This window comes from Clarias gariepinus, chromosome 2 (assembly GCF_024256425.1).
Source record: "Clarias gariepinus isolate MV-2021 ecotype Netherlands chromosome 2, CGAR_prim_01v2, whole genome shotgun sequence".
In the NCBI taxonomy this organism is placed as follows: domain Eukaryota; kingdom Metazoa; phylum Chordata; class Actinopteri; order Siluriformes; family Clariidae; genus Clarias; species Clarias gariepinus.
Window position 1 is genome coordinate 47,061,688 of NC_071101.1, and position 13,313 is coordinate 47,075,000.

The window sequence follows — 13,313 nt, forward strand, 5'->3', positions numbered from 1 at the left end:
CTCAATAAAGAATTGACAAAATGCTTCCAATGATGTTTTAGCCTTCCGTACCTGCTCCCAAAAACCATTCACCTGTAAGAAAATTCCCCATTGTTTCATAAGTCCAGCAAGGCCGAATCTAGTGACCTACCCCCTCATAGAACATATGACTGTACCATCAAGCTGGTACCAGCCATGCAACGATTTACACCCACTTTTTCATTCCCTTCACTTTATCATTTCCTAGATGAGTAATAAGCCATAATGAAGTATGAACAGGAGAAGCTTCAGCAAGGCTACATTCATCCCTCCATTTCCTTATTTTCTTTGTAAAAAAAAAAAAAAGAAAGAGGACATTGGTCTTGCAATGATAAATAGCTTAACCAGCTCATAGTCAAGTACTGTAAACCCTTACCCTGGTCCCCTTACCCCTAGAACAGTTTTGGCCAGCCCATATATCCCCAACAGTCTACACAATGTCTATAACCCTGTGAGCATTAGAGATGGTCAAGTGGAAGATTGTGTTTGCACCACATCTTTAGGTAAAAGTTAGTGAGTGTTAAAAGAGTGTTAATTGGAGATCTAATTCTTTGAATATATCTTTGGTCTATATAATATATCTTAAATATCCTAGGTATTAATGGGCCATAATGGGACCCAATGTCTTGGGATGGAACACAACCCATCCCATTATCTTCTTCACTAACCATAAAAACCCAGAACCAGGAGTCTGAAATATTTTCAAGTTCATACTGTCATTCTCGAACCAATCTCATATTCAAGAACATCATATCTGATTCTGTATTCAGTTGTCTACAAGGATGAATGACCTGGTTTATTTATGCTAAATAAGACACAGTGCTTGGGACATCAACAGAGAGATCACCCCGGTCCCTGGGCAACACTACCTTTCTGCTTTCCACAAGTTTTTTCACACATGGCAACAGAAACAGATGATCCAGGTTATAAAGGTAGATTATCATATCCTGAATTTGAAGCTCTGGCCAGACATAATCTGATATCCAGATACTGTCAGCCATGATACAATGCCCTTGGAGCAGATAGGGTTAAGGGTCTTACGTAAGGGCTCAACAATGACAAATTGGTGAAGCTGGGGCTCAAACAACCACTACAACTCATTTTTTTAGCCCTCTAAGCTATCACTGCCTGTGAAATCTGTGCTTGAACACACAGTTATGACATCATAATGGGGTACTTTACATAGACTCTTCTACACCCTGTTGCTCAGAATCGCCCCGGAGGATCTTACCCCGGCTTGTAGGGTTTTTTACTACCAACTGCAAGTTATATCACATGAGTCATTCATAATTTGCAGTACTATTCATGTCTGAGGAAGATATTTGTTTCAAAAAATATAATTTATTTTAGAAGTCAAAAATACTAAAAAGAATAACGTTTTTAAAACATTTATTATATATAAAAAAATAATATATAATTTTATTATTCTCCACAAACAGTTACTGACAGTCTTCCCTCCTGTAATTTACATCACATGATTGTAGTGGCTTACATTTTGAATTTGGGACTTTGCACGTGTTCCCCTGTTTTTTGGACAAGTTCATTATCAGTCAATCCATCGATGCACTGACCATCAACTATGTAATGTACACTGTTATGGCTTATGATTTCCTTTTAATTTTTATTAAATTGTTTGTTAAAAGTGACTTTAACAGAATTGGTCATTCAGTGGAAGTCCTACCCATTAAATTATGGGTCCAAATTACCCAGTTACCCAGTAGTGTAGATAATTAGTCATCACGTAGCATAATCAGTTACCATCATCAGTCTATACAGTGTATGACACAGCACACATTACTCATATCGGTACGCTATCACTTTCTTTGTCTTTAACACATTGTTAAAATCCAACTGTTTTAAATTGATGAAAAGAGGAGATACAGAGCTGGTTGTGATGTTAATCCTGCAAGCAGGGAGGGGGGGGAATATCTGAAGAAGTTAAAAGAAGCCCAGCACAACAGTGATCAAAAGCCCCAGAACACAATGACATCATGTGACGATGATCACTCTGAATTGGGACAAATTATTTTTGAGTTTCAGGATAAAGTTCTGTTAGTCAAAAAATGACTAAATGAATAGTAAAACAATCTTTTACCTTGAAAAGAAAATGGTAATGTTTAAGCTTTGCAAATAGCAGAAACTAGCTGAACTATTATTTATTCTATTAGGAAAGCACATTGTTTTGTACTTTTTTTACTTATGCGAAATGTACGTCAAATTGTAGAATGACTCCTGTAATTTATTATAAACCAATATATACAAACTTTGCCAAGATTTAACCTTTTTTATATTAATGTTTTAATTTTTAGCATAAGATAAAAATGTTAACAAATAAAAAAATATTTTTATTTATATTTTTTATAATTATTATTTTATAATAAGATTTTACAAACTGCTCAAAAAAGCATAACTCATGAATATCTTATGACTAATAATAATACCTAATTAACATTGGCTTAAATGGCTGTTTCAATAATAAGATAGTCATGTAATATAGGAATTTATTTCTATCAGAGATTTTAGATATCAGCTTGATCAAAGTATATACAATCAATATGCTACTTTTAAAAATCACAAAAAATCTATTTCTTTTATGTTAACACTCCAGTCTCCAGTCTGTGAGTGTGTAAATGTGCCTCTGTACTGTACAGTATACAGTATTTAAACCCTTTTCTCCCTCTTGTGGTGGTTGTGGGGAGCAGCAGCAGTTACTGATAGATAATGTGTTGAACTAATGATGATGGTGTGTGAAGCAGCTTGAAGGTGTTTATTATTATTATTAATACTACTACTAATAATAATAATAATAATAATAATGGAGCCATGATAAATCACATGTATGATATGATTTATATAAAACCTCCCTTTATTTCTCTATATAATCTCCTGCTACACTGATGCACTTATCCCAGTGTTTCACTAGTGCTTGGACACCATCAAGCTAGAAAGTTTTCTCAGTACCATCAGACTGCCTCCATCTGCTTCCACTGGTTTGATGCACATTTTGATTCAGGGGTGAAGTGATGCATCCACTTTTTGCCTCAAGTGACAATTTGGTCAATAATATCCTGGCTTTCCATGTACAAACATTCCCTTAACTCACTGCAGATCAGCAATCTCCTGTTCCGGTTGAAGGCAGAGAGCTCTCTCGATACCCGGCAAGTCTTGGTTTGACTTGAACGCCCCTCATGTTTTATTACTCCTAGGTCATTGTTCAACACATATAAAAGATAATTAAGGAGCATGAAAAAGTATTCAGGTTAATAATGAAAAATATATGCACCCAAATTTGTTGCATTTATTATTATACTATTTATGTCCCTTTTCTATCAGATTAAAAAGAAAAATGTTTGAGCCTAGAAGGAAAAAATTCCAAAGAAATTTCTGATTTTTAAAAAAATCTGATGGGTGCTCAGTCTGATGGTGGACCGTCCCAAACTGTTAATAATGAATTAGAAATTATAAAGTATTAGATATCTTATTTGCCAAAAAAGACATTTTATGTCTTATGTAAGACCTTTTGATGCATATGTTTTATTTGAAAACTATAGGCTATGTATTTCTTGTTTGTATGTTTACATGTATTTACATGCAAAATACATAATATTCTAATAGCCAATAATATTCTTTTTTATATTACACATATAATCCAGAAAGTGTATGTGGAAGCTATTGCTAAATTTTATGCAACATGGAATTAATCATTCTTGCTTCCCTAAAGGTTTTAAATTGGTAACTTTAGCCATTTTATATGTGGCCCAAAAATCACAAAATGTTTTGTTATACTGTCTCTCTTCAAACAATAATGATTTAAAATGAAAATTATACATATTTTTTATGAGTATTAATAATAAAATTGGTAGAAACTATTAGAAGAAATTGTTGCTTCCATCGTTCTATCATTCTGTGCAAAATTATGGATTTTTACCCCCCAAAACAATTATGTAGTGTCCGTAACCAGGTCAAATTTTTGTTGCAATAAAAAAATTAACAATTTTGCATTTACAAATAATACACTTTTTTAGGTATCTGTCTTTTTAACCTTTGCGAAATATAAATCAGCCAAATTACATCGGAATGACAAATAAGATCATTGATTTGGATTTGAAAAAGTTAAGGACACTACACCTAGGTGAGACACTTTTTAGTACCAAAACCATGTTTTGGCTGTTATTATATGTATTGATATGTATAGTGTATATACATACAGAGTTAACTCGCAGAATTAGACTCAGGATCACTTTTACAGCAACATCAGCTAGAAATGGTAAATTAGATAATGGAGAAATAAAAGAATGAACTTAATATGTCCGCATAACCAAGTGTAAAGTTTGGAAGTATTGAAATGCTGAATGATTGCGTATTAAAAGACTAAGATTGAGAGTTTTTTTTAAATTATATTTGTATTAAACATATACATAATTGATTTGTTGGTTATTATTTCCTGTATATCCAAAATTCTGGCTTCAGCCCCCTAGTGGGCCATAAGGGTACTGAAGGTTGGCCATAAAAAGTCATTTGTGACAGATACATTTAAAAGTATTACATTTTCAATTTTGTGATTAGATTAAAAATTCCCATAAAAATTTTCTGATGAAGTATTTACATTTAAAAGGTAAACAGAGATATTAAAACAAAACCATGGCATTTAAAAAAAAGTAATATTCTTCATCTATCTTACTCTCATATGTTGATTATTCATCATACACAATTAACAGATGAAGCTTTAATTTACAGATACATTAACATTTATTTACTCCTAATACAAATATATCTTAAAACACATAATGCACAGACACCACAATATATATACAGTGGAACCTTGGATTACGAGCATAATTTGTTCCGGAAGCGGGCTCGTATTCAAAACCAAAAAAATAAAATAATTAGAGCAAATTTTCCCATAAGAAATAATGAAAACTCAAATTATTTGTTCCACAGCCCAAAAAAATAAATACATAAAAATAATTAATACAAAGTATAAAGTAAAAATATAATAAATTAACCTGCACTTAACCTTTAAAAAAGTAAAAATAAATCCCGACAGATAAGTGTGTGTGACATATATAAAAAGTGTAAGAAATATTTAAAAAGTAAAAAAAAATAGTCTGTGAAGGGATGCAAGTCAGAAATTTTGGAGATCTTCAGGATGCACAAAATTATTCCGGAAAAGATGATACGCCAAGAACTGACCACTGAAGATCATCATGACTAAACCTGCACCTGTAAGCACATCTAGCTTAGGAATGGTTTAGACACTACAATCAGTAAACACAATTAATTTTCTTATATGAATCCTGGAATGGATTAGAAGTGAAATTCTGAAAGAGAAATTAGTGCTGTTTACTCCGGTGTCAAAGGAACCAGGGGTCAACTCACCAAGAGTGATCCACCAGTGTTCTGTAGAGGGGAAATCAGCCATGACTGAAACACAACATCACACACATGCAGTATGTGTGTTCAATAAATCATGGTACAGAATAATAATTAAAAAAAAAAAAAAAATATATATATATATATATATATATATATATATATATATATATATATACAAAATATATATATAGCAACATCAGCTAGAAATGGTAAATTAGATAATGGAGAAATAAAAGAATAAACTTAATATGACCAAGTGTAAAGTTTGGAAGTATTGAAATGCTGAATGATTGTGTATTAAAAGACTAAGATTGAGAGTTTTTTAAATTATATTTGTATTAAACATATACATAATTAATTAAAAGTTTCATCTGTTAATTGTGTTTGATGTATAATCAACATGAGTAAGATAGATGAAGAATATTACTTTTTTTTAATTGCCATGGTTTTGTTTTAATATCTCTGTGTACCTATGCATTAATTATTTATCACAAAATAATACATCTGCATTTAAATGTATGATATGTGTATCTATTTAAAGTTATATTCAGTGTTGAGGAATATCGCCTGTTTCAGAAATTATAGCAGCTATAAACAGCCATTCCCTCACGCCTTTTTATGCCTCAGTGCCAGAGACGGCCGTAGCCAGAGCATTATGTTTTTTGGGGGAAATTATTTAAAATTGACACAAATGTCCACTTTGTCTGAAAGATCAACTGATTAGATCTTGGGGGTCAAAAGTGAAGCTGACTATGATCTCATGTCCATGCGACTCTATTGACTACATTATCTTGGGACTTTCTTAAGTAAATTTCTACACCTTCCACTTCAAGAGTGAACATAGTTCACATTTTGCTGGTGAAAGGTGAAGGTCGGTGTGACCTCATGTCCATCCCATGTAAAGTGTATCCACAGTTAAAGTGGCGTCTGACTATATAAGGTTCTGTACCAGCGACCGTAAGGCCGATGTGTAAAAGTGTGATGGTGATGGCGTAGTCCCAGACACACTCCTCCACGATCCAGGCGAATACGAGTCCTCCTATGATGTACGTCACTTCCGTTGAGATCACGCTCACTGTTTGGGAAACACAAGGACAGCCAGAATGAAATTGCTCAAATCTTTTATCGTTTTAATGACTTTTAAAACGATGTAAATCCTGCTTGTGTAATCCATCATTCAGTTTATGGGCAGGTGATGCTTTAAACAATGTGCCATGGTATTCTGGCTGTGTATTTGAATCCTTATTATTCATCCAATCATTTTCTATAGCGCTTATCCGGTACAGAGTCGCAAGGGGTGTGGAGCCTAAACCCGGGCACATTGGGCACAAAGTGGGATACCCGCTTTACAGTGTGCCAGTCCATCAGAGAGCACACATACTGGACACTACAGGCAGTTTGGGGACCCAGGATTCGAACCCTTGACCCTAAAGGTGCGGGGCCACAGTGCTCATCACTACGCCACCACTCTCCCTATTATTATTAGTAGTAGTAGTAGTTAAATTTTATTATAATGGCATAAGTAAAACAAATACAAATATGAAAGTACATTTCATATAAATTATTCAAAATGATAATAAACATTGCGTCAGTATTTACACAATACAACACATTTGTCTTTCCTTAAAAGGCTTGTATTAGGCTCACCTAAATATTCCGGGCTGGCCCATGAAGGCTGTATTTTGTAGTTGAAAGGCGCTAATAAGCCGTCCACCTCGTCGACCCTGATACAACACACAAACACACAAACACACACTGACACAGACCGTGTGACACAGACGCTTTAAGAGAACCAAAATACCACGATAACCAGAGGCGTTCGAGTCAAACCAGGACTTGTGACTAAATCCACATGACAATATGCTTTGATAAAAATTTACATACAATTTATAAAAGTGATTGACATTTACAGAAGACTTCAAGCACAGTACAGTGATGTGGAGCAGGGCATTATATAGAGAAATATAGCTCTTACTCTCATACAGTCAAAAGTCTTGGTTTGACTTGAACAACCCTGGTACAAATGTGACAAAGAATGACCAAGTTAGAATGAGCAGCCAAGATTATTTTCGAAGTAAATAAGATTATTTTTAATAAATTATTTTAAAAGATCAAAAGATTATTTTTAATGTAAATAAGTCAAAATTTAGTATCGGTGATGAAAATGTGTGTGTGTGTGCCAAAGAAGCAACTTCTGAAGTTTATGCAATATGAAAATGACCAATCTTGCTTCCCTAAAATGTTTTTTTTAAAAAACAAGTAACGGACACTAAAACATAAAAGAGCAGGAAACTGTATTAAGCAAATGTGTTGTTTTTTTATCTAAAAAAAATATAAATGTGTATGCATATTTACATAAAAACAAAACATGGATCGGGAGATAATTAGCATTAAGTATTATAAAAAATGATGTTATAAAGATGATAAAGATGATGTATAATTTTTGCACCTAGGTGCGATACTTTTTAGCACCAATACAGTACCATGTTTTGGCTGGAAAATAAATGCAACATCCTCTTTACTCCAAATGTAGATGATCAGGCAGATCAAATCTTTGGCTTTGCACTGAAGTTTCTTTGCTAATGTGGGGAAACCTATGTTCATGTCACGCTATCAAGCGTTACCATTTTATTCTTCATTTGATGATATTTTTATATGAAAGAAAAAGTGACAACTTTAACATCCAGATCTTAGATGTTTTGGAAGACAGGTACGAGGTGGTGCATAATGACAATAAACCGATGACCAACATCATAAATAATGTTCTACTGAAATTTTCATTAAAGATGACAGGAAGTGACATCACTATCAGAGTGGCAGAAATTTGCAAATAGGGATTCTGTATGAGAAAATCTTAAGCTGAAGACCTAATGGGGTTGTGTAAGATGATTTCTTTCCCCATCCTTTACGTTTTAAACAAATTCACTGTAGTGATCGTGCATTCCTGATGATTATCTTTCTAGGCGTCTACAAGTACAGGAGCTCACATGTGCACATCATAAACTCATCACTCTATGACTGTATGTGCACTTACTGTACACTTTCTCTTTATTCCCTTTGTGACCCCCTAAAAAGTCAACTGTGACTAGGCCACATAAAACCCCTGGCCTTGGCAACCTGATTGGAGCTCCAGTGCAAAACTAAAATAGTCATCATACTTCTGTCTTCGGCACTTCTGTGCTTCACCACAGCTGAAAAAAAGGGCAACACGAAACCTTCTACCTTTGAGAGGCCACAAGGGAACGGGTTTACGCTACAGGAAGTCAAACCCACACAATTACACACACACACACACACACACACACACACACACACGAATGTATTCTTTTATAAGACTCACTTCAGGATGCCGATGCACAAGCTGACAGCGATGTAGTACAGCGAGTAGAAACACACCGTACATATCAACAGGTTCTGAAGAACGACCTGGCGAAGGAAACGCCACAGATACTGGACATAAACACAGCGTCATGTAGAAGAGCTGTCAACTTTTAGGAATATTTACAGTATGCATCAGGAATGAGTAAAGGATCCTGTATTGTTTATAAACTACAGTAAAGAAAATACATATTAAGGAATTCAGACGCAAGATTTAACCTTAACCTTAGTGATGGGTCTGAGTTAGGGTTATTGATCAGTGACTAATTAGGGTTAATTAGCAGTGACTCTTTTCAGTGAGTCAAATCATTTGGTCGATTCTTTTGGATCACAATATCTGTTCTAGGGAGTGTTCTTCTTTAGTGGCTTTTATGACATCATACAATAACAACAAAATCATCTAAATCTTTCCTGATAAAAAATAATAATAAAAAGATTCAGTTTAAAGAGTCAATTCTCAACTGATTCATGAACGAATTTAACATTCAATACTGCATTATATTTTGCTCATTCATCCAAACATGCCATCTAATCATCAAACTTCTACTTCAATTTTATCTGGCTGTGGATCTCCTGAACCCGAGACCAAGAGTTTTACCCGAGTGTTATTGAGCCTGGTGTTGCCCGACAGCTTGCAGGGGCGTTTGATCGTCCCACAGCACCAGCAGCAGCAATCCCACAACATGAAGAGCACATGAAGAGCACACGCTTTCCCTTTTATCATTCGACGTAGAGTCGAGAACATGCACAAAACATCCAGTGCTATAGTGTGATGCTAACCCTGTGTGTCTGTGAGGACAGGTCTTAACGGGATTACCAACATGCTTAAACGTTTGCTTCAGCCCGAGGCGGATTAAACCCACTCAGAGGGATATGAGATGGACAAAAACATAACTGAAACGTCATAACAGGAATATTAGAGGAATTAAAACATCTAAAGGGCAAAAAAATATCCTTGTTCGTGATTGGATTTAGAGAAGGAATTAAGATTCGAGTGTTTTTTTCTTGCTGTATGATGTCATTTCTTTGTTTCCTTGGTAAACCTGGTATTTAGCAAATCCTGATGCTGTGATAATCTTTTTAAACAAAGGAAACCCCATTTATCTATCTATCCGTCTGTCAGTCTATCTATCTATCTATCTATCTATCTATCTATCTACAGTGGTGTGAAAAACTATTTGCCCCCTTCCTGATTTCTTATTCTTTTGCATGTTTGTCACACTTAAATGTTTCTGCTCATCAAAAACCGTTAACTATTAGTCAAAGATAACATAATTGAACACAAAATGCAGTTTTTAAATGAAGGTTTACGGTTTTAAGGGGAAAAAAAAACTCCAAATCTACATGGCCCTGTGTGAAAAAGTGATTGCCCCCCTTGTTAAAAAATAACTTAACTGTGGTTTATCACACCTGAGTTTAATTTCTGTAGTCACCCCCAGGCCTGATCACTGCCACACCTGTTTCAATCAAGAAATCACTTAAATAGGAGCTACCTGACACAGAGAAGTAGACCAAAAGCACCTCAAAAGCTAGACATCATGCCAAGATCCAAAGAAATTCAGGAACAAATGAGAACAAAAGTAATTGAGATCTATCAGTCTGGTAAAGGTTATAAAGCCATTTCTAAAGCTTTGGGACTCCAGCGAACCACAGTGAGAGCCATTATCCACAAATGGCGAAAACATGGAACAGTGGTGAACCTTCCCAGGAGTGGCCGGCCGACCAAAATTACCCCAAGAGCACAGAGACAACTCATCCGAGAGGCCACAAAAGACCCCAGGACAACATCTAAAGAACTGCAGGCTTCACTTGCTTCAATTAAGGTCAGTGTTCACGACTCCACCATAAGAAAGAGACTGGGCAAAAACGGCCTCCATGGCAGATTTCCAAGGCACAAACCACTTTTAAGCAAAAAGAACATTAAGGCTCGTCTCAATTTTGCTAAAAAACATCTCAATGATTGCCAAGACTTTTGGGAAAATACCTTCTGGACCGACGAGACAAAAGTTGAACTTTTTGGAAAGTGCGTGTCCCGTTACATCTGGCGTAAAAGTAACACAGCATTTCAGAAAAAGAACATCATACCAACAGTAAAATATGGTGGTGGTAGTGTGGTGGTCTGGGGTTGTTTTGCTGCTTCAGGACCTGGAAGGCTTGCTGTGATAGATGGAACCATGAATTTTACTGTCTACCAAAAAATCCTGAAGGAGAATGTCCGGCCATCTGTTCGTCAACTCAAGCTGAAGCGATCTTGGGTGCTGCAGCAGGACAATGACTCAAAACACACCAGCAAATCCACCTCTGAATGGCTGAAGAAAAACAAAATGAAGACTTTGAAGTGGCCTAGTCAAAGTCCGACCTGAATCCTATTGAGATGTTGTGGCATGACCTTAAAAAGGCGGTTCATGCTAGAAAACCCTCAAATAAAGTTGAATTACAACAATTCTGCAAAGATGAGTGGGCCAAAATTCCTCCAGAGCGCTGTAAAAGACCCGTTGCAAGTTATCGCAAACGCTTGCAGTTATTGTTGCTAAGGGTGGCCCAACCAGTTATTAGATTCAGGGGGCAATTACTTTTTCACACAGGGCTACAGATGGAGCCACGCCAAATAGCCGCGGAAGTGTGAATTGCGTACGAATGGCGTACGGCTGCCTTATGCACGCCGTAGTCCCCCCTCCTTTTTCTTCGAGAAAGGCGTGTCAAGATTTCACAGTAAACACGCCCATTCAAGCCCTATTTATGCATTTACCTGGTTCCACCACTAGATGGCGCTTCGTTCTCAAGGACCCGTTAACACAAGCCAGCAATTTAGTTGCGCTGAGTTGCAATCACGTGATTTTAACAACCCACCCCCACCCCGCCGAACTGACGCTGCCAAACTGCACTAGAGATGAAGATGGCGGATTAATGGACTATTCACGGTAAGTGTTTTTATTTATAAAATTTGTTTGGGATTAGTTTACAGTTTATTTTCCAGTTTAGTTTTTTTACCGGCCGTTTTGAAAATCACTGGCAGCACCAGCAGCGGTCAGATGTGACTTTAGATAACTTAATGATCTGTTTACCAAGTCTGGAGTTAACATTACAGCTTACTGTCAGTGTCACAAACTCACAATGTCACTCCTCTTTAACTAAAAAAGACACTAAAGCTTCGAAAATACTATTAATGTCCCTAATACAAAAGCTTCACTACCGGATGAAGAGTGTTTGTGCTCTATAACAATGCCTTTAGCATCTGACCGCGTGTTGTCTGGATTAATTCAGCATTTATTTATTCTTTGGGTAAGAGTTAATCTGCAGGTTATATCTGTGAATATTATGTGATGCAGTTCATGAAGGACACAAGCTGAGGATAGATGTACAGGAGCTCGCGAGCTAAACGCTCATAACCGGGTTTATATTTTTCTCAATTTGGCCGTGACTTTGCGCGGTAGCGCGAGCGCTTAGTTACCGAGCTGGATAAAAACTCTGAAGTGTTTATCAGTTAAGGAGTGTGGTGGGGGGGGGGTGGGGGGGGTGTGTTTGTGTGGGGGGAGGTGTGTGTGGGAGGAGGTGAGGGGGGCTTCAGTACTCGGGTAGTTATAGTTTGTCTTCAGAGATTAACTAATATATACGAGTGTTATATCGCCTAACTTATTTGTATGAAAATAAGTATTATCGTCCGCATTTTAATTTAATGCAGACGATAATACAGACAGACCGGGGTTAACACTAACAAAGTTCAATGGTTAAAGTTATCCCAGTTTATTTACATTCCAGAATTCCCCAAAACAGTATTTTACACACTCTGTGGTGTAGGTTTACTAATATCTTTTATATTTATTACAACTAGATATTCTGTACAGTTTATTTATCTTTGTCTTCACTAAATTCTCCTGTTTTCTTTAATCAGAGCTCCGCTGTGGAGGATTGGGGGGTCAGACGGATGACGGTTGGCCTTTTGGAGCTACTGGAGGAGCCTGAACAAGCTGTTAAAGGGAGCTGTAGGAGGGATGACGTCACAGTGCAACAGCTTTAGAATGATGTTTGGTCAGGTCTACCGTATGTTCTGAACATAGAATTGCAAAACGTCTGATACTTTAGGGGGGAAACAAAGAATTAAACAGTTCTATCTTTAATATTTTTAAAAAATGATATTTTAATATAAAAGAACCAGATAGAGACTGATAAGCAGCTGGTGTTATCCGGGTATTTTAATGACCTTTAAGCAAAAATTAAACATGTTTTCACCTGTTTTATACAAATTATTTGTTTTTACTTTTATTTTGACTAGTTTTGAAAGAATAAATTTTATTTTTAAAGTCATGTGTGCGTGTTTTAATTGTTGGGGGATTGTTTGTGTATTTAAAAATACATTTACTTAAACCAACAACTTCAATGTGCAAAAAATGGGACCCGACGTTGTTTTAAATAGTCAAAGAGTTGGGCTAATAATAATGATAATAATAATTATTATTATTATTACTGGTTATAGAAACAAATGAAAACAACAGTTAAACACTTAATCATATGTATCTGTGCTAGTTTGTGTTTGTGATTAT

At 35.9% G+C, this 13,313-nt stretch overlaps 1 protein-coding gene across 1 annotated transcript; it reads right to left on the minus strand.

The window, feature by feature from the left end:
• Positions 1-5,143: 5,143 nt before the first annotated feature.
• On the minus strand, positions 5,144-9,568 carry tmem244 (transmembrane protein 244). The gene is made up of 6 exons (XM_053491060.1): positions 9,371-9,568; positions 8,735-8,820; positions 7,042-7,118; positions 6,344-6,469; positions 5,398-5,442; positions 5,144-5,241 (listed from the first exon to the last, which is right to left on the minus strand). The coding sequence occupies exons 1-6, from the start codon at positions 9,515-9,517 to the stop codon at positions 5,144-5,146; spliced, it is 579 nt and encodes a 192-aa protein (XP_053347035.1). The 5' UTR covers positions 9,518-9,568.
• Positions 9,569-13,313: the final 3,745 nt, after the last annotated feature.